General features: G+C 44.5%; 2 protein-coding genes and 10 non-coding genes across 12 annotated transcripts in view; 11 read left to right on the plus strand and 1 right to left on the minus strand.

The window, feature by feature from the left end:
* uimc1 (ubiquitin interaction motif containing 1) overlaps positions 1–17,823 on the plus strand; it is a 102,925-nt gene that overhangs the window by 18,185 nt on the left and 66,917 nt on the right. The gene's annotated exons all lie outside the window — the stretch shown is intronic.
* Positions 1,214–1,285, plus strand: trnad-guc (transfer RNA aspartic acid (anticodon GUC)). The gene has a single exon. It is a non-coding gene; the product is annotated as a tRNA-Asp (tRNA).
* On the plus strand, positions 1,661–1,733 carry trnav-cac (transfer RNA valine (anticodon CAC)). Its single transcript has one exon. It is a non-coding gene; the product is annotated as a tRNA-Val (tRNA).
* On the plus strand, positions 3,541–3,612 carry trnad-guc (transfer RNA aspartic acid (anticodon GUC)). The gene has a single exon. It is a non-coding gene; the product is annotated as a tRNA-Asp (tRNA).
* Positions 3,988–4,060, plus strand: trnav-cac (transfer RNA valine (anticodon CAC)). The gene has a single exon. It is a non-coding gene; the product is annotated as a tRNA-Val (tRNA).
* On the plus strand, positions 5,923–5,994 carry trnad-guc (transfer RNA aspartic acid (anticodon GUC)). Its single transcript has one exon. It is a non-coding gene; the product is annotated as a tRNA-Asp (tRNA).
* trnav-cac (transfer RNA valine (anticodon CAC)) lies at positions 6,370–6,442 on the plus strand. Its single transcript has one exon. It is a non-coding gene; the product is annotated as a tRNA-Val (tRNA).
* On the plus strand, positions 6,904–6,976 carry trnav-aac (transfer RNA valine (anticodon AAC)). The gene has a single exon. It is a non-coding gene; the product is annotated as a tRNA-Val (tRNA).
* trnad-guc (transfer RNA aspartic acid (anticodon GUC)) lies at positions 9,340–9,411 on the plus strand. The gene has a single exon. It is a non-coding gene; the product is annotated as a tRNA-Asp (tRNA).
* Positions 9,787–9,859, plus strand: trnav-cac (transfer RNA valine (anticodon CAC)). Its single transcript has one exon. It is a non-coding gene; the product is annotated as a tRNA-Val (tRNA).
* On the plus strand, positions 10,321–10,393 carry trnav-aac (transfer RNA valine (anticodon AAC)). Its single transcript has one exon. It is a non-coding gene; the product is annotated as a tRNA-Val (tRNA).
* Positions 13,219–17,479, minus strand: LOC141752771 (uncharacterized). Its single transcript, XM_074610933.1, has 8 exons — positions 17,423–17,479; positions 15,433–16,134; positions 15,172–15,243; positions 14,795–15,033; positions 14,350–14,403; positions 14,125–14,235; positions 13,883–13,960; positions 13,219–13,775 (listed from the first exon to the last, which is right to left on the minus strand). Exons 2-4 carry the CDS (start codon positions 16,127–16,129, stop codon positions 14,969–14,971), a joined length of 834 nt encoding a protein of 277 aa, XP_074467034.1. The 5' UTR covers positions 16,130–16,134; positions 17,423–17,479; the 3' UTR covers positions 13,219–13,775; positions 13,883–13,960; positions 14,125–14,235; positions 14,350–14,403; positions 14,795–14,968.

Here is a 17,823-nt window from a genome sequence, read left to right on the forward strand (position 1 = left end):
CTACACTTTCTTTCTCTGCAGGTTGATGAAGGTGAAGTTACTGCAGGTTCATTTTGATCTTCTTCATCTTCTCTCTCTGGTTCTTTGTGTTGATTGTCACCAGAGATAGTCCAGTGGGTAAGGACACCGACCGGTGACGTTAAGATGCGGGTTGGAACCCCGCTTGAGGTACGCCACACAGGAGTGCGTATGATGAATGTGTGTGTGGATTAATTTGTCTGCTATAAAAAAAACAAATATCACCAAAGCCATTCGTTGAGATTTTGCGTCAATTTCAACTTTTCCAAATTGCGAATTTCCGAATTTACAACATCCAAGGAGGAGGAAACCGAGAACAAGTAAGTCCAAGTGAGCCCAGGAGGTTGAGCTAGCTAGCTTAGCTAGCTCAAGCTTAGCAAGCCAGCTAGCTTGACGGGCATTTTTAAAATATTTTATAAACGCTTTTGTTAAAACTGTAAATATATGTGTCTCTCTTGGCGAATAATCAGCAGCTGGTAGAAAACTCTACCAGACTGGCTCTTGTGATGTGGAACGTCACCTCTCTGGCAGAGAAGGAACCAGAGCTGGTGCGGGAGGTGGAGCGTTATCAACTAGATATAGTTGGGCTGACCTCCACGCATAGCTCCGGTTCTGGAACCACACTCCTAGAGAGGGGCTGGACTCTCGCCTTTTCCGTAGTTGCCCAGGGTGAGAGGCGCCGGGCGGGTGTGGGGATACTCACAAGCCCCCCGGCTGAGCGCCGCAGTGTTGGAGTTCTCCCCGGTGAACAAGAGGGTTGCCTCCATGCGACTGCGAGTCGCTGGGAGGATGTCTCTGACTGTTGTTTGTGCTTATGCACCAAACAGCCGCTCGGAGTACCCGACCTTCTTGGAGTCTCTGGCTGGCGTCCTGGAGAGGGCGCCGGCTGGGGACTCTATAGTTCTGCTGGGGGACTTCAACGCTCACATGGGCAATGACGGCCTGCCTGATCTGAACCCGAGTGGTGCTTTGTTGTTGGACTTCTGTGCTTGTCACGGATTGGCCATAATAAACACCATGTTCGAGCATAGAGTGGTTCATAAGTGTACTTGGTACCAGAACACCCTAGGCCAACGATTGATGATCGACTCTTGGGTGAAGAGACGAGCAGAGCTGTCAACTAATGGCTGCTGGACAGACCTTTGAAACCCAAACGTTTCAAATTTGAATTCAGACGTCTCACAAACTGGCACCTTCCTCGTTAGTATAGTGGACAGTATCTCCGCCTGTCACGCGGAAGACCGGGGTTCGATTCCCCGACGGGGAGTCTTTTCGACCAGTTGCTGATTATTAACCAAGGAAGACAAAAAACTGCGCTCTCTTTCCATCCATGTTCTTCACTCTTGCTGACATATTGCCACATTATTGTCTGGTTTACTGATTATTTGACTTAACCGCATGCTTTTATTACTCAGAATAAACATTTAAAAAGAACATGAACATGAACAAAGAAATAGGTTCCCGCCTGGTTTCGGACCGGGAACCTTTCGCAGGACTGTCACTCAAATCCAAAACACAGCAGCTGTGACTGAATCCAGTTTAAAATCTCTCCCGAGTCTAAAATTAGCATGTCGTCTGGCATTTAAGGCTTCTGCAGTTAGATATAAATACTCGATTAAAATGACCATATGCCCCTTCATCAGTTTCCGTAGTGTAGTGGTTATCACGTTCGCCTCACACGCGAAAGGTCCCCGGTTCGAGACCGGGCGGAAACACAGTTTTTTGCTTTTGTGCTATAAAAACAAACTAAATATTTCTAATGTTGCTATCACACAACTCATTCGTCGAGATTTTGCGTCAATTTCAACTTGCGAATTTCCGAATTTGCATCAACATCCAACCAGGAGGAAACAGAGAACACGTAAGTCCAAGTGAGCCCAGGAGGTTGAGCTAGCTAGCTTAGCAAGCCAGCTAGCTTGACGGGCTTTTTTAAAATGTTTTTTAAATGCTTTTGTTAAAACTGTAAATATATGTGTTTCAGTAGTCTGTAAGTTCAACTGACTGATGGTTTGCCAGAACTTCCCAGAGTTTTCTAATCACCAGCATCGCAGACTGGCTCTTGGTATGTGGAACCCATGTTTTTTCTTCGTGTTTACTCGACGATTTCAAATTCCCCCTTCATCGCACGCCAGGAACATTCCTCTGTTGTTAAGAGCCTGACAAGCATGCTTGTATATCCATTACACAATCTACACTTTGATTGATGTCTATTGGACCGCTTCAATTGGCTGCTGATTGTCGCTGCATCTCTTGCTCTTAGTATAGGAAGAGCTTGATTTATGCAGCAGAGTTTGAACAGGTTTCAATTTCTACACTTTCTTTCTCTGCAGGTTGATGAAGGTGAAGTTACTGCAGGTTCATTTTGATCTTCTTCATCTTCTCTCTCTGGTTCTTTGTGTTGATTGTCACCAGAGATAGTCCAGTGGGTAAGGACACCGACCGGTGACGTTAAGATGCGGGTTGGAACCCCGCTTCAGGTACGCCACACAGGAGTGCGTATGATGAATGTGTGTGTGGATTAATTTGTCTGCTATAAAAAAAACAAATATCACCAAAGCCATTCGTTGAGATTTTGCGTCAATTTCAACTTTTCCGAATTGCGAATTTCCGAATTTACAACATCCAAGGAGGAGGAAACCGAGAACAAGTAAGTCCAAGTGAGCCCAGGAGCTTGAGCTAGCTATCTTAGCTAGCTCAAGCTTAGCAAGCCAGCTAGCTTGACGGGCATTTTTAAAATATTTTATAAACGCTTTTGTTAAAACTGTAAATATATGTGTCTCTCTTGGCGAATAATCAGCAGCTGGTAGAAAACTCTACCAGACTGGCTCTTGTGATGTGGAACGTCACCTCTCTGGCAGAGAAGGAACCAGAGCTGGTGCGGGAGGTGGAGCGTTATCAACTAGATATAGTTGGGCTGACCTCCACGCATAGCTCCGGTTCTGGAACCACACTCCTAGAGAGGGGCTGGACTCTCGCCTTTTCCGTAGTTGCCCAGGGTGAGAGGCGCCGGGCGGGTGTGGGGATACTCACAAGCCCCCCGGCTGAGCGCCGCAGTGTTGGAGTTCTCCCCGGTGAACAAGAGGGTTGCCTCCATGCGACTGCGAGTCGCTGGGAGGATGTCTCTGACTGTTGTTTGTGCTTATGCACCAAACAGCCGCTCGGAGTACCCGACCTTCTTGGAGTCTCTGGCTGGCGTCCTGGAGAGGGCGCCGGCTGGGGACTCTATAGTTCTGCTGGGGGACTTCAACGCTCACATGGGCAATGACGGCCTGCCTGATCTGAACCCGAGTGGTGCTTTGTTGTTGGACTTCTGTGCTTGTCACGGATTGGCCATAATAAACACCATGTTCGAGCATAGAGTGGTTCATAAGTGTACTTGGTACCAGAACACCCTAGGCCAACGATTGATGATCGACTCTTGGGTGAAGAGACGAGCAGAGCTGTCAACTAATGGCTGCTGGACAGACCTTTGAAACCCAAACGTTTCAAATTTGAATTCAGACGTCTCACAAACTGGCACCTTCCTCGTTAGTATAGTGGACAGTATCTCCGCCTGTCACGCGGAAGACCGGGGTTCGATTCCCCGACGGGGAGTCTTTTCGACCAGTTGCTGATTATTAACCAAGGAAGACAAAAAACTGCGCTCTCTTTCCATCCATGTTCTTCACTCTTGCTGACATATTGCCACATTATTGTCTGGTTTACTGATTATTTGACTTAACCGCATGCTTTTATTACTCAGAATAAACATTTAAAAAGAACATGAACATGAACAAAGAAATAGGTTCCCGCCTGGTTTCGGACCGGGAACCTTTCGCAGGACTGTCACTCAAATCCAAAACACAGCAGCTGTGACTGAATCCAGTTTAAAATCTCTCCCGAGTCTAAAATTAGCATGTCGTCTGGCATTTAAGGCTTCTGCAGTTAGATATAAATACTCGATTAAAATGACCATATGCCCCTTCATCAGTTTCCGTAGTGTAGTGGTTATCACGTTCGCCTCACACGCGAAAGGTCCCCGGTTCGAGACCGGGCGGAAACACAGTTTTTTGTTTTTGTGCTATAAAAACAAACTAAATATTTCTAATGTTGCTATCACACAACTCATTCGTCGAGATTTTGCGTCAATTTCAACTTGCGAATTTCCGAATTTGCATCAACATCCAACCAGGAGGAAACAGAGAACACGTAAGTCCAAGTGAGCCCAGGAGGTTGAGCTAGCTAGCTTAGCAAGCCAGCTAGCTTGACGGGCTTTTTTAAAATGTTTTTTAAATGCTTTTGTTAAAACTGTAAATATATGTATTTCAGTAGTCTGTAAGTTCAACTGACTGATGGTTTGCCAGAACTTCCCAGAATTTTCTAATCACCAGCATCGCAGACTGGCTCTTGGTATGTGGAACCCATGTTTTTTCTTCGTGTTTACTCGACGATTTCAAATTCCCCCTTCATTGCCACGCCAGGAACATTCCTCTGTTGTTAAGAGCCTGACAAGCATGCTTGTATATCCATTACACAATCTACACTTTGATTGATGTCTATTGGACCGCTTCAATTGGCTGCTGATTGTCGCTGCATCTCTAGCTCTTAGTATAGGAAGAGCTTGATTTATTCAGCAGAGTTTGAACAGGTTTCAATTTCTACACTTTCTTTCTCTGCAGGTTGATGAAGGTGAAGTTACTGCAGGTTCATTTTGATCTTCTTCATCTTCTCTCTCTGGTTCTTTGTGTTGATTGTCACCAGAGATAGTCCAGTGGGTAAGGACACCGACCGGTGACGTTAAGATGCGGGTTGGAACCCCGCTTGAGGTACGCCACACAGGAGTGCGTATGATGAATGTGTGTGTGGATTAATTTGTCTGCTATAAAAAAAACAAATATCACCAAAGCCATTCGTTGAGATTTTGCGTCAATTTCAACTTTTCCAAATTGCGAATTTCCGAATTTACAACATCCAAGGAGGAGGAAACCGAGAACAAGTAAGTCCAAGTGAGCCCAGGAGGTTGAGCTAGCTAGCTTAGCTAGCTCAAGCTTAGCAAGCCAGCTAGCTTGACGGGCATTTTTAAAATATTTTATAAACGCTTTTGTTAAAACTGTAAATATATGTGTCTCTCTTGGCGAATAATCAGCAGCTGGTAGAAAACTCTACCAGACTGGCTCTTGTGATGTGGAACGTCACCTCTCTGGCAGAGAAGGAACCAGAGCTGGTGCGGGAGGTGGAGCGTTATCAACTAGATATAGTTGGGCTGACCTCCACGCATAGCTCCGGTTCTGGAACCACACTCCTAGAGAGGGGCTGGACTCTCGCCTTTTCCGTAGTTGCCCAGGGTGAGAGGCGCCGGGCGGGTGTGGGGATACTCACAAGCCCCCCGGCTGAGCGCCGCAGTGTTGGAGTTCTCCCCGGTGAACAAGAGGGTTGCCTCCATGCGACTGCGAGTCGCTGGGAGGATGTCTCTGACTGTTGTTTGTGCTTATGCACCAAACAGCCGCTCGGAGTACCCGACCTTCTTGGAGTCTCTGGCTGGCGTCCTGGAGAGGGCGCCGGCTGGGGACTCTATAGTTCTGCTGGGAGACTTCAACGCTCACATGGGCAACGATGGAGAAATCTGGAGGGGGGGGATTGGGAGGAACGGCCCGTCTGATCTGAACCCGAGTTGTGCTTTGTTGTTGGACTTCTGTACTTGTCATGGATTGGCCATAACAAACACCATGTTTGAGCATAGGGTTGGTTGTTCATAAGTGTTCTTGGTACCAGAACATCTTAGGTCAACGATTGATGATCGACTTTGTGGTCGTAATCAGATCTGCGGCTGTATGTCTTGGACACTTGGGTGAAGAGAGGAGCAGACACACCTGGTAAACCCAAACTTTACATATTTCTATAAAGACATTAAAAATTCTGTATCCTTCCTCGTTAGTATAGTGGACAGTATCTCCGCCTGTCACGCGGAAGACCGGGGTTCGATTCCCCGACGGGGAGTATTTTCGTCCAACTGCTGATTATTAACCAAGGAAGACAAAAAACTGCGCTCTCTTTCCATCCATGTTCTTCACTCTTGCTGACATAATGCCACATTATTGTCTGGTTTACTGATTATTTGACTAAACCGTTTGCTTTTATTACTCAGAATAAACATTTAAAAAAAACATGAACATGAACAAAGAAATAGGTTCCCGCCTGGTTTCGGACCGGGAACCTTTCGCAGGACTGTCACTCAAATCCAAAACACAGCAGCTGTGACTGAATCCAGTTTAAAATCTCTCCCGAGTCTAAAATTAGCATGTCGTCTGGCATTTAAGGCTTCTGCGGTTAGATATAAATACTCGATTAAAATGACCATATGCCCCTTCATCAGTTTCCGTAGTGTAGTGGTTATCACGTTCGCCTCACACGCGAAAGGTCCCCGGTTCGAAACCGGGCGGAAACACGTTTTTCAACATTGTTAATGTTTACTCGGCGACTGCAAACTCCCCCAGTGTGAGCTTAAGGTCACGGGTCTACTCTGCCGGAAAACAGTGGACTGCATCCTCAAGGTAGAGGGTAAAATGGAGGAAGTGACTGTGAGTGAGACTGGGTTGTTCTATTAGCTTCGTCAGACGGTGACCTTCAGCTCACACTGGGGGAGTTTGCAGTCGTCGAGTAAACACAAACAAAGAAATATGTTTCCACATAGTTTCGAAACGGTGACCTTTCGCGTGAGGCGAACGTGATAACCACTACACTACGGAAACCCATTAAAAGGATTTTTGTGCATGTGACTGTGTTAATGCAGCATTCATATTTAACAGCAGATATCTAAAGAGTGTAAAATTAGCATGGCATCTGGCATTTGTAGTTAAATATGAATGGTGCATTTTTTTTTTACATAGATGGCTGTGTCTCTCATCAGTTTCCGTAGTGTAGTGGTTATCACGTTCGCCTAACACGCGAAAGGTCCCCGGTTCGAGACCGGGCGGAAACACTGTTTTTTGTTTTTGTGCTAAAATAAACAACTAAATATCTATAATGCTGTTATCACACAAGTCATTCGTCAAAATTTTGCGTCAATTTCAACTTGCGAATTTCCGAATTTCCATCAACATCCAATGAGGAGGAAAAAGAGAACACGTAAGTCCAAGTGAGCCCAGGAGGTTGAGCTGGCTAGCTTGACGGGCTTTTTTAAAATGTTTTTGAAATGCTTTTGTTAAAACTGTAAATATATGTGTTTCAGTAGTCTGTAAGTTCAACTGACTCTGCCAATAATAGAGGAGCTGATCATGTGACCTTCACCTGTATATAACATATTATACAGTAGACCTGCCTTAATATCTGTACAAACCCAGACGAAATGACATGGTTTAAAACAACATGGATGGAAAGAGAGCGCAGGTTATTGTCCCTGCTTTTGTCTCTCTTGGCGAATAATCAGCAGCTGGTAGAAAACTCTACCAGACTGGCTCTTGGGATGTGGAACGTCACGTCTCTGGCGGGGAAGGAATCGGAGCTGGTGCGGGAGGTGGAGCGTTATCAACTAGATATAGTTGGGCTCACCTCCACGCATAGCTCTGGTTCTGGAACCACACTCCTAGAGGGGGACTGGACTCTGGACTGAACAGCCGCTCAGAGTACCTGACCTTGGTGTCCGGTTCGAGACCGGGCGAAAACACATTTTTCAACGTTGTTAGTGTATCGACGACTGCAAACTCCCCCAGTGTGGGCTGAAGGTCATGGTCTGATAAAAAGCTAATAATACCTCAACCAAGGCCTGCTGTCCCCTCCTGAGTCGTCTGATGGTTGCCAGAGTTTTCTAATCACCAGCATCGCAGACTGGCTCTTGGTATGTGGAACCCATGGTTTTTGTTCCGTGTTTACTCGACGATTTCAAATTCCCCCTTCATTGCCACGCCAGGAACACTCCTCTGTTGTTAAGAGCCTGACAAGCATGTTTGTATATCCATTACACAGTCTACACTGTCTATTGGACCGCTTCAATTGGCTGCTGATTGTCGCTGCATCTCTTGCTCTTAGTATAGGAAGAGCTTGATTTATGCAGCAGAGTTTGAACAGGTTTCAATTTCTACACTTTCTTTCTCTGCAGGTTGATGAAGGTGAAGTTACTGCAGGTTCATTTTGATCTTCTTCATCCTCTCTCTCTGGTTCTTTGTGTTGATTGTCACCAGAGATAGTCCAGTGGGTAAGGACACCGACCGGTGACGTTAAGATGCGGGTTGGAACCCCGCTTGAGGTAAGCCACACAGGAGTGCGTATGATGAATGTGTGTGTGGATTAATTTGTCTGCTATAAAAAAAACAAATATCACCAAAGCCATTCGTTGAGATTTTGCGTCAATTTCAACTTTTCCGAATTGCGAATTTCCGAATTTCCAACATCCAAGGAGGAGGAAACCGAGAACAAGTAAGTCCAAGTGAGCCCAGGAGGTTGAGCTAGCTAGCTTAGCTAGCTCAAGCTTAGCAAGCCAGCTAGCTTGACGGGCATTTTTAAAATATTTTATAAATGCGTTTGTTAAAACTGTAAATATATGTGTCTCTCTTGGCGAATAATCAGCAGCTGGTAGAAAACTCTACCAGACTGGCTCTTGGGATGTGGAACGTCACCTCTCTGGCAGAGAAGGAACCAGAGCTGGTGCGGGAGGTGGAGCGTTATCAACTAGATATAGTTGGGCTGACCTCCACGCATAGCTCCGGTTCTGGAACCACACTCCTAGAGATGGGCTGGACTCTCGCCTTTTCCGTAGTTGCCCAGGGTGAGAGGCGCCGGGCGGGTGTGGGGATACTCACAAGCCCCCCGGCTGAGCGCCGCAGTGTTGGAGTTCTCCCCGGTGAACAAGAGGGTTGCCTCTATGCGACTGCGAGTCGCTGGGAGGAAGTCTCTGACTGCTGTTTGAACTTATGCACCAAACAGCCGCTCGGAGTACCCGACCTTCTTGGAGTCTCTGGCTGGCGTCCTGGAGAGGGCGCCGGCTGGGGACTCTATAGTTCTGCTGGGAGACTTCAACGCTCACATGGGCAACGATGGAGAAATCTGGAGGGGGGGGATTGGGAGGAACGGCCCGTCTGATCTGAACCCGAGTTGTGCTTTGTTGTTGGACTTCTGTACTTGTCATGGATTGGCCATAACAAACACCATGTTTGAGCATAGGGTTGGTTGTTCATAAGTGTTCTTGGTACCAGAACATCTTAGGTCAACGATTGATGATCGACTTTGTGGTCGTAATCAGATCTGCGGCTGTATGTCTTGGACACTTGGGTGAAGAGAGGAGCAGACACACCTGGTATACCCAAACGTTACATATTTCTATAAAGACATCTAAAAATTCTGTATCCTTCCTCGTTAGTATAGTGGACAGTATCTCCGCCTGTCACGCGGAAGACCGGGGTTCGATTCCCCGACGGGGAGTATTTTCGTCCAACTGCTGATTATTAACCAAGGAAGACAAAAAACTGCGCTCTCTTTCCATCCATGTTCTTCACTCTTGCTGACATAATGCCACATTATTGTCTGGTTTACTGATTATTTGACTAAACCGTTTGCTTTTATTACTCAGAATAAACATTTAAAAAGAACATGAACATGAACAAAGAAATAGGTTCCCGCCTGGTTTCGGACCGGGAACCTTTCGCAGGACTGTCACTCAAATCCAAAACACAGCAGCTGTGACTGAATCCAGTTTAAAATCTCTCCCGAGTCTAAAATTAGCATGTCGTCTGGCATTTAAGGCTTCTGCGGTTAGATATAAATACTCGATTAAAATGACCATATGCCCCTTCATCAGTTTCCGTAGTGTAGTGGTTATCACGTTCGCCTCACACGCGAAAGGTCCCCGGTTCGAAACCGGGCGGAAACACGTTTTTCAACATTGTTAATGTTTACTCGGCGACTGCAAACTCCCCCAGTGTGAGCTTAAGGTCACGGGTCTACTCTGCCGGAAAACAGTGGACTGCATCCTCAAGGTAGAGGGTAAAATGGAGGAAGTGACTGTGAGTGAGACTGGGTTGTTCTATTAGCTTCGTCAGACGGTGACCTTCAGCTCACACTGGGGGAGTTTGCAGTCGTCGAGTAAACACAAACAAAGAAATATGTTTCCACATAGTTTTGAAACGGTGACCTTTCGCGTGAGGCGAACATGATAACCACTACACTACGGAAACCCATTAAAAGGATTTTTGTGCATGTGACTGTGTTAATGCAGCATTCATATTTAACAGCAGATATCTAAAGAGTGTAAAATTAGCATGGCATCTGGCATTTGTAGTTAAATATGAATGGTGCATTTTTTTTTTACATAGATGGCTGTGTCTCTCATCAGTTTCCGTAGTGTAGTGGTTATCACGTTCGCCTAACACGCGAAAGGTCCCCGGTTCGAGACCGGGCGGAAACACTGTTTTTTGTTTTTGTGCTATAATAAACAACTAAATATCTATAATGCTGTTATCACACAAGTCATTCGTCGAAATTTTGCGTCAATTTCAACTTGCGAATTTCCGAATTTCCATCAACATCCAATGAGGAGGAAAAAGAGAACACGTAAGTCCAAGTGAGCCCAGGAGGTTGAGCTGGCTAGCTTGACGGGCTTTTTTAAAATGTTTTTGAAATGCTTTTGTTAAAACTGTAAATATATGTGTTTCAGTAGTCTGTAAGTTCAACTGACTCTGCCAATAATAGAGGAGCTGATCATGTGACCTTCACCTGTATATAACATATTATACAGTAGACCTGCCTTAATATCTGTACAAACCCAGACGAAATGACATGGTTTAAAACAACATGGATGGAAAGAGAGCGCAGGTTATTGTCCCTGCTTTTGTCTCTCTTGGCGAATAATCAGCAGCTGGTAGAAAACTCTACCAGACTGGCTCTTGGGATGTGGAACGTCACGTCTCTGGCGGGGAAGGAATCGGAGCTGGTGCGGGAGGTGGAGCGTTATCAACTAGATATAGTTGGGCTCACCTCCACGCATAGCTCTGGTTCTGGAACCACACTCCTAGAGGGGGACTGGACTCTGGACTGAACAGCCGCTCAGAGTACCTGACCTTGGTGTCCGGTTCGAGACCGGGCGAAAACACATTTTTCAACGTTGTTAGTGTATCGACGACTGCAAACTCCCCCAGTGTGGGCTGAAGGTCATGGTCTGATAAAAAGCTAATAATACCTCAACCAAGGCCTGCTGTCCCCTCCTGAGTCGTCTGATGGTTGCCAGAGTTTTCTAATCACCAGCATCGCAGACTGGCTCTTGGTATGTGGAACCCATGGTTTTTGTTCCGTGTTTACTCGACGATTTCAAATTCCCCCTTCATTGCCACGCCAGGAACACTCCTCTGTTGTTAAGAGCCTGACAAGCATGTTTGTATATCCATTACACAGTCTACACTGTCTATTGGACCGCTTCAATTGGCTGCTGATTGTCGCTGCATCTCTTGCTCTTAGTATAGGAAGAGCTTGATTTATGCAGCAGAGTTTGAACAGGTTTCAATTTCTACACTTTCTTTCTCTGCAGGTTGATGAAGGTGAAGTTACTGCAGGTTCATTTTGATCTTCTTCATCCTCTCTCTCTGGTTCTTTGTGTTGATTGTCACCAGAGATAGTCCAGTGGGTAAGGACACCGACCGGTGACGTTAAGATGCGGGTTGGAACCCCGCTTGAGGTAAGCCACACAGGAGTGCGTATGATGAATGTGTGTGTGGATTAATTTGTCTGCTATAAAAAAAACAAATATCACCAAAGCCATTCGTTGAGATTTTGCGTCAATTTCAACTTTTCCGAATTGCGAATTTCCGAATTTCCAACATCCAAGGAGGAGGAAACCGAGAACAAGTAAGTCCAAGTGAGCCCAGGAGGTTGAGCTAGCTAGCTTAGCTAGCTCAAGCTTAGCAAGCCAGCTAGCTTGACGGGCATTTTTAAAATATTTTATAAATGCGTTTGTTAAAACTGTAAATATATGTGTCTCTCTTGGCGAATAATCAGCAGCTGGTAGAAAACTCTACCAGACTGGCTCTTGGGATGTGGAACGTCACCTCTCTGGCAGAGAAGGAACCAGAGCTGGTGCGGGAGGTGGAGCGTTATCAACTAGATATAGTTGGGCTGACCTCCACGCATAGCTCCGGTTCTGGAACCACACTCCTAGAGATGGGCTGGACTCTCGCCTTTTCCGTAGTTGCCCAGGGTGAGAGGCGCCGGGCGGGTGTGGGGATACTCACAAGCCCCCCGGCTGAGCGCCGCAGTGTTGGAGTTCTCCCCGGTGAACAAGAGGGTTGCCTCTATGCGACTGCGAGTCGCTGGGAGGAAGTCTCTGACTGCTGTTTGAACTTATGCACCAAACAGCCGCTCGGAGTACCCGACCTTCTTGGAGTCTCTGGCTGGCGTCCTGGAGAGGGCGCCGGCTGGGGACTCTATAGTTCTGCTGGGAGACTTCAACGCTCACATGGGCAACGATGGAGAAATCTGGAGGGGGGGGATTGGGAGGAACGGCCCGTCTGATCTGAACCCGAGTTGTGCTTTGTTGTTGGACTTCTGTACTTGTCATGGATTGGCCATAACAAACACCATGTTTGAGCATAGGGTTGGTTGTTCATAAGTGTTCTTGGTACCAGAACATCTTAGGTCAACGATTGATGATCGACTTTGTGGTCGTAATCAGATCTGCGGCTGTATGTCTTGGACACTTGGGTGAAGAGAGGAGCAGACACACCTGGTATACCCAAACGTTACATATTTCTATAAAGACATCTAAAAATTCTGTATCCTTCCTCGTTAGTATAGTGGACAGTATCTCCGCCTGTCACGCGGCGGCAAGTCGCGTATAGGTGGCATACACTGACAGCCAATGAAATTGCAGACTTATTAACGCTGTCCAGGGTGCTGAAAACGCCGCTCTGGTCCAGCAGTTTTCTCCTGAATATTTAAGAATTATTATCTGGAGCATGTTCGAATCCCACTTGGTACAAAGTCTGTGATACATTGTCAAAGATAATGAGCTATTTGGGAATCAAGAAATGTGAGTCTTAGTTTGTTATTTACTTCTTCTGATTATCATTAGATTAGACTAGTCTGGTTATATCAAGTTCTTGACTTACTTAAAGCTATTAACCAATTATATTAGAGTTTTCTTCCTATGTGTAACATTTAAATTGCAATTACTTAATTACTTCAATTAGAGACTTTACTGTTCACTATAAATTATTAATTTATTAATGAGACATGTAGACATTAGTGAATGAAATGTATTTATTAACCACAACTGTAACAGTAAATATTCAACAGAGCCCATATTGCAAGGTCACACATATATCACACAAAAATGTAAGGTAAAGTAAATATAATATTGTATATAATAAATGTAATAATTATTTACATGAGCAAAATATACAGTATATACAGTGGAAACCGGTTACAGTGATCACGGTTACATTGATAAACCGCTTATATGGGGCAGTGGTGGCCCTCCCTCATTACCACCACTGAGATGCCCTTGAGCAAGGCCCCCCCAACCGCTCCAGTGGAGTTGCTCAGTGACCAGCAGATCAGACTGTGGTTGTACTGGGCAGCTTCCAGGTGTGAATGTGTAACTGTGTGAATGTGATCAGGGCGTTCCTGAAAAAGAGAGCATTGCCCTCAGTGAACCTCCCCCTGAATAAAATAAAGGTAAAAACAAATAAATAAAATATGGATCAAAAAGCTTGGGACAGAATCATTCCTATGCAAATGCTGTTTAAGCTGTGGAGGAGGACAGCTGGGGACAGCTGATGGCCTGGGTAATGGCTGACCTGGTCAGGCAAGAAGAAAGACATAGCAAATTATTAAGATTGTGTGTTGACTTGATTCTATCTCTTTGACACGCACACAGCCAAATCAAGAACATTCAAATACTTACTTTGAGCTCTTGGCGGTTGCAGCGGCGGTTGAATGGGCTCTGCAGACGTCTCAGGAGAAATCGGAAGTGCCTCTGACACTATATAGAATATTAAACATTTCATTATTATTCACAGTAAGATAAATAAAAAACTTGACTATGACATTGTGCACCAGTATCTGATTTACATCAATGAGAACAGTTCCGATGGACACTACATATGGATATTTTTAAGATGCAAATACAGTTAAAATAATACACACCTGGGACAGTGACAGTTGTCTCTGTTGGCAAGGGTCCTGGTGTTTCTGGCATCAGGAACATCAGCTCCTGAGGAAGGGGCACAGGTCTCTTTACCATCGGCAGAGCAGGGGCTGCAAGGAGATAAGGACCACAAAAAGTAATCAATTATTGGTTTATAACGGACATAATCAGAGGGAATATGACAGAAAGGTTTAAATGGATAAAAAGAAATATAATGCATTTACCATCTACTTGTGAACCCGTCAGTTCAGTTGGTGTGGACAGTGTAGCAGATGGTACTACAACAGAAAAAATCTTGTCAGTCATTTATATTTTGACAATATAAAAAAAACTGGTGTTAGTAAAGGCATACATTATCCATCTTTTACTTCACCTGCTTATCTCAGCCTTATATAGTTAAACAGACTGTTTGTTACATTAAAGTATAAAGAATTTCATTCATACACATGCAGTTTAGTTCTGTATGGATAAATATTTAGTAGTCAGTCATTACAATTTAGCCTAAGCAGGGGAAGCAACATGGCACACTGCAAACACATGCATACAAGTGTTAGTAACCACAGCAGTCCTATATATATGTATGTATGTATGTATATATATATATATATATATATATATATATATATTCATCATATAAGTCTAAAAACTGGAATAAAGAGTGCTACTTACCCTCGCCATGACTGGAATCAATTCATAGTCACTAGGACAACAAGTTGAACAGCAAAACACAAACATGACCAGAACATGGTCAACATGAGAAGGAACGGTTTATGTCATGCTTCGGTTTGGGATAAGAATTCATGGTCCCAGAGTCTCTGTCGACGACAGGACGTTTTTGTTTGGTTAAGAACCTCTTTCTGTTCCCGAAGCCTGTCGTCTGGCAGTTGATGCTGATGGTGCAGAAACAGCTGTAAAACACAAACAAAAACAATTAAATATAAACTATATAGAATACACAATTAATATTAAACAGGCTGAACTGTAAATTATTTTGAATCTTCAGGCAGTAGAAACAAACCAATATAAGACAACAAATGTTTACTCACAGCTCTGCACATGTTGCTTAGAAGGACAGATACCCAGCATCGCTCTCTCCAGCTCTTCATCTTCATCCATCACTGTGATGCAAACAGACAAGAATTAGAATGTACTAAAAATATGGCTTTACTGTACTTAGGATAGTATGAATAAAATCACCACTGAAATAATGGAAGACGAAGTTTACTCCCTTTGGTGTACTAAAATACACTGGATACCATGACAGCATATACATTTTTTTGACAAAACAAATGGAAAACAAGACCCACCCATGGCTTCAGCAGGGGCCTGTGAGGCATGTGTCACCAGAGAGGAGCCAGAGGGGGAGGGCAGCTTCTTCTGCAGGTACACTTGTAGTTTGTGCATCTTTGTTCCTGGAGCACAGCTTTTCTTCATAATAAAGGCTGCATAGCCATCATCCCTGCTGTCCCAAATCTCTCTCCAGGTGCTTTTGGCACGAGAGCCAAAACCAACCAGCTGGTCATCCTCTGATGATGCTGCTGCTGCTGTCACAACTGGCTTTTGTTTCTCATAATTGAGAAGAGACTGGATTTCTTGAAAGCTGAGGGCATAGCTCACAAATGACAGCAGGCTGTCCTTGCTGTGCCCCCCTGCCATGAACACTCCTGCAGTCTCCTCCTTTTGCTGGTTCTTGATTAGGTAGATGGTATACCCAATGTCATTTTCAAGGAGCCAGCGGAAGGACTTCCCTTTATATTTCCCAAACTGCAGGATGTATTCTCCAGCCACATCAGTTTTATCTGAAGCATCCCCTCCTCTTAAAATGATCACAGTCAGTGCATTTTTCCTGACCAGCTCCTCCTTCACGGGTGCAGACTTGTCCTGTAGAGAGGGGTTGTCTTTAAGGAGTTTGGCTGCATCCGTTGGATCCTGACGGAGATATCCGAGTGGTCCCTTGCGGAATGTGACACTCATTCTCCCAGGGAAAAAAAACGTTTTCTGCATTTTACCTGTAATGAAGAAAAGCATATTGATCTATTAATATGTTATAGACAGGCATTGTTTTCATAACAAATGTTAATAGTGAGGGTCTCAAGGGAGAGCAGGAATTAGGAGGTTCACATCTCAGCTCTAGCCCCTTTACTGTCTACATATTCTCACTGTATTTATCAGGGTTTTGAAGAAAGAAAAAATGATATCAAATACCTTTACTTTAATATTACCTTTACTACTTTGTATAGTACCTTGATTAAGTGCCTGCCTTTGTGTATGTCTTAACGATGAGCTCTGGTTGTTGAGGCAGATCATCCCCCCCACCCCCAACCAGTGATTCAGACTCAAGTAACACTGAAGTGTGAAGTGTCTTATCCAGCAACGCCCTGCATTCAATTCACCTTTCCTATCCCAAACAGACATGCATTAGACTATATTTGATATATTCTGCTTTTGACAAGCTCAGACAAACGTGGCCTATTTAGTATTTTGAAAATTGTAATATGGTATAGAAGCATATAATAAGTGTTAAAATTAAGCATGAATAGTACGTTGTACACAACATGACAAAGTATGAAAAACCCTCAGAGACATTGGTTCTCAATTAATAAACAATATTCTGGTGTTCTCTCATTTTAACAGAGGTGGAAGAAGTACTCTGATCTTGTACTTCAGTGATAGTACTGATACCACAGTGTAGAAATACTCTGCTACAAGTAAAAGTCCTGCATTAAAAACCTTAAGTATAAGTACATGCTGTGACAACAGCGTTAAGTGCAAACACGACGACTTTATGATTCATATGAAGCTTGTTCATTTATCATTCTGTCAATGTGTGTATGTAAAGTAACGTTAGTGTGTCCAGAGTAACGTTATATCTAACCTTACTGCTGATGTAAGCTGCTGATACACCGTAGTTAACGCTACATTAGACATTAATGTTCACTAACAACGTGATGCTTTCAACCTAAGGAATGTTAAGTTTCGTTAGCTTGTAATTCATCCGAATATACCGCAGCAGCTCGACACAATAAACTGAGGAAACACGGCTAATGACAACTTTATAACACGTCAGACAGCGCCAGGATACATTATAATAACATGTTGGTTCATTGTTAATAATGTTACGTTAGCTTGTAGTTCATCCCAAAGTCGCCAACACGGCCGCCGCGGCGACACAATAAACGGGAGAAACACGACTAACGTTAACTTTATAGCGTCCACAGAAGCAAGAACACGTCAGACAGCGCCAGGATACATTATAGTAACATGTCGGTAATCGTTATTTATCTAAATATAACTCACCGTTTGGCGTAATGTCCACACAGCGCAGCTCAAGCTCAAGTCGATGCGAAGTGTAGCTCATCCAGACCAACGCTGCCAGAGTGGCGAAGGAAACAACAACTCCTCCTCCTCTCCTCGGAAAAAGGGCGCCAAACAAACAATAGCGGCCAAAGATATATTGCATCCGTAGTGGTTCAGCACTACCATAGAGAATGAACGGCAATGTGTTTAGGGCGCTTTAGCTAAAGAATCCCCGGGTGCCGCGCGGAAGACCGGGGTTCGATTCCCCGACGGGGAGTATTTTCGTCCAACTGCTGATTATTAACCAAGGAAGACAAAAAACTGCGCTCTCTTTCCATCCATGTTCTTCACTCTTGCTGACATAATGCCACATTATTGTCTGGTTTACTGATTATTTGACT

The sequence above is a fragment of the Sebastes fasciatus genome, chromosome 16 (assembly GCF_043250625.1).
Source record: "Sebastes fasciatus isolate fSebFas1 chromosome 16, fSebFas1.pri, whole genome shotgun sequence".
NCBI lineage: Eukaryota > Metazoa > Chordata > Actinopteri > Perciformes > Sebastidae > Sebastes > Sebastes fasciatus.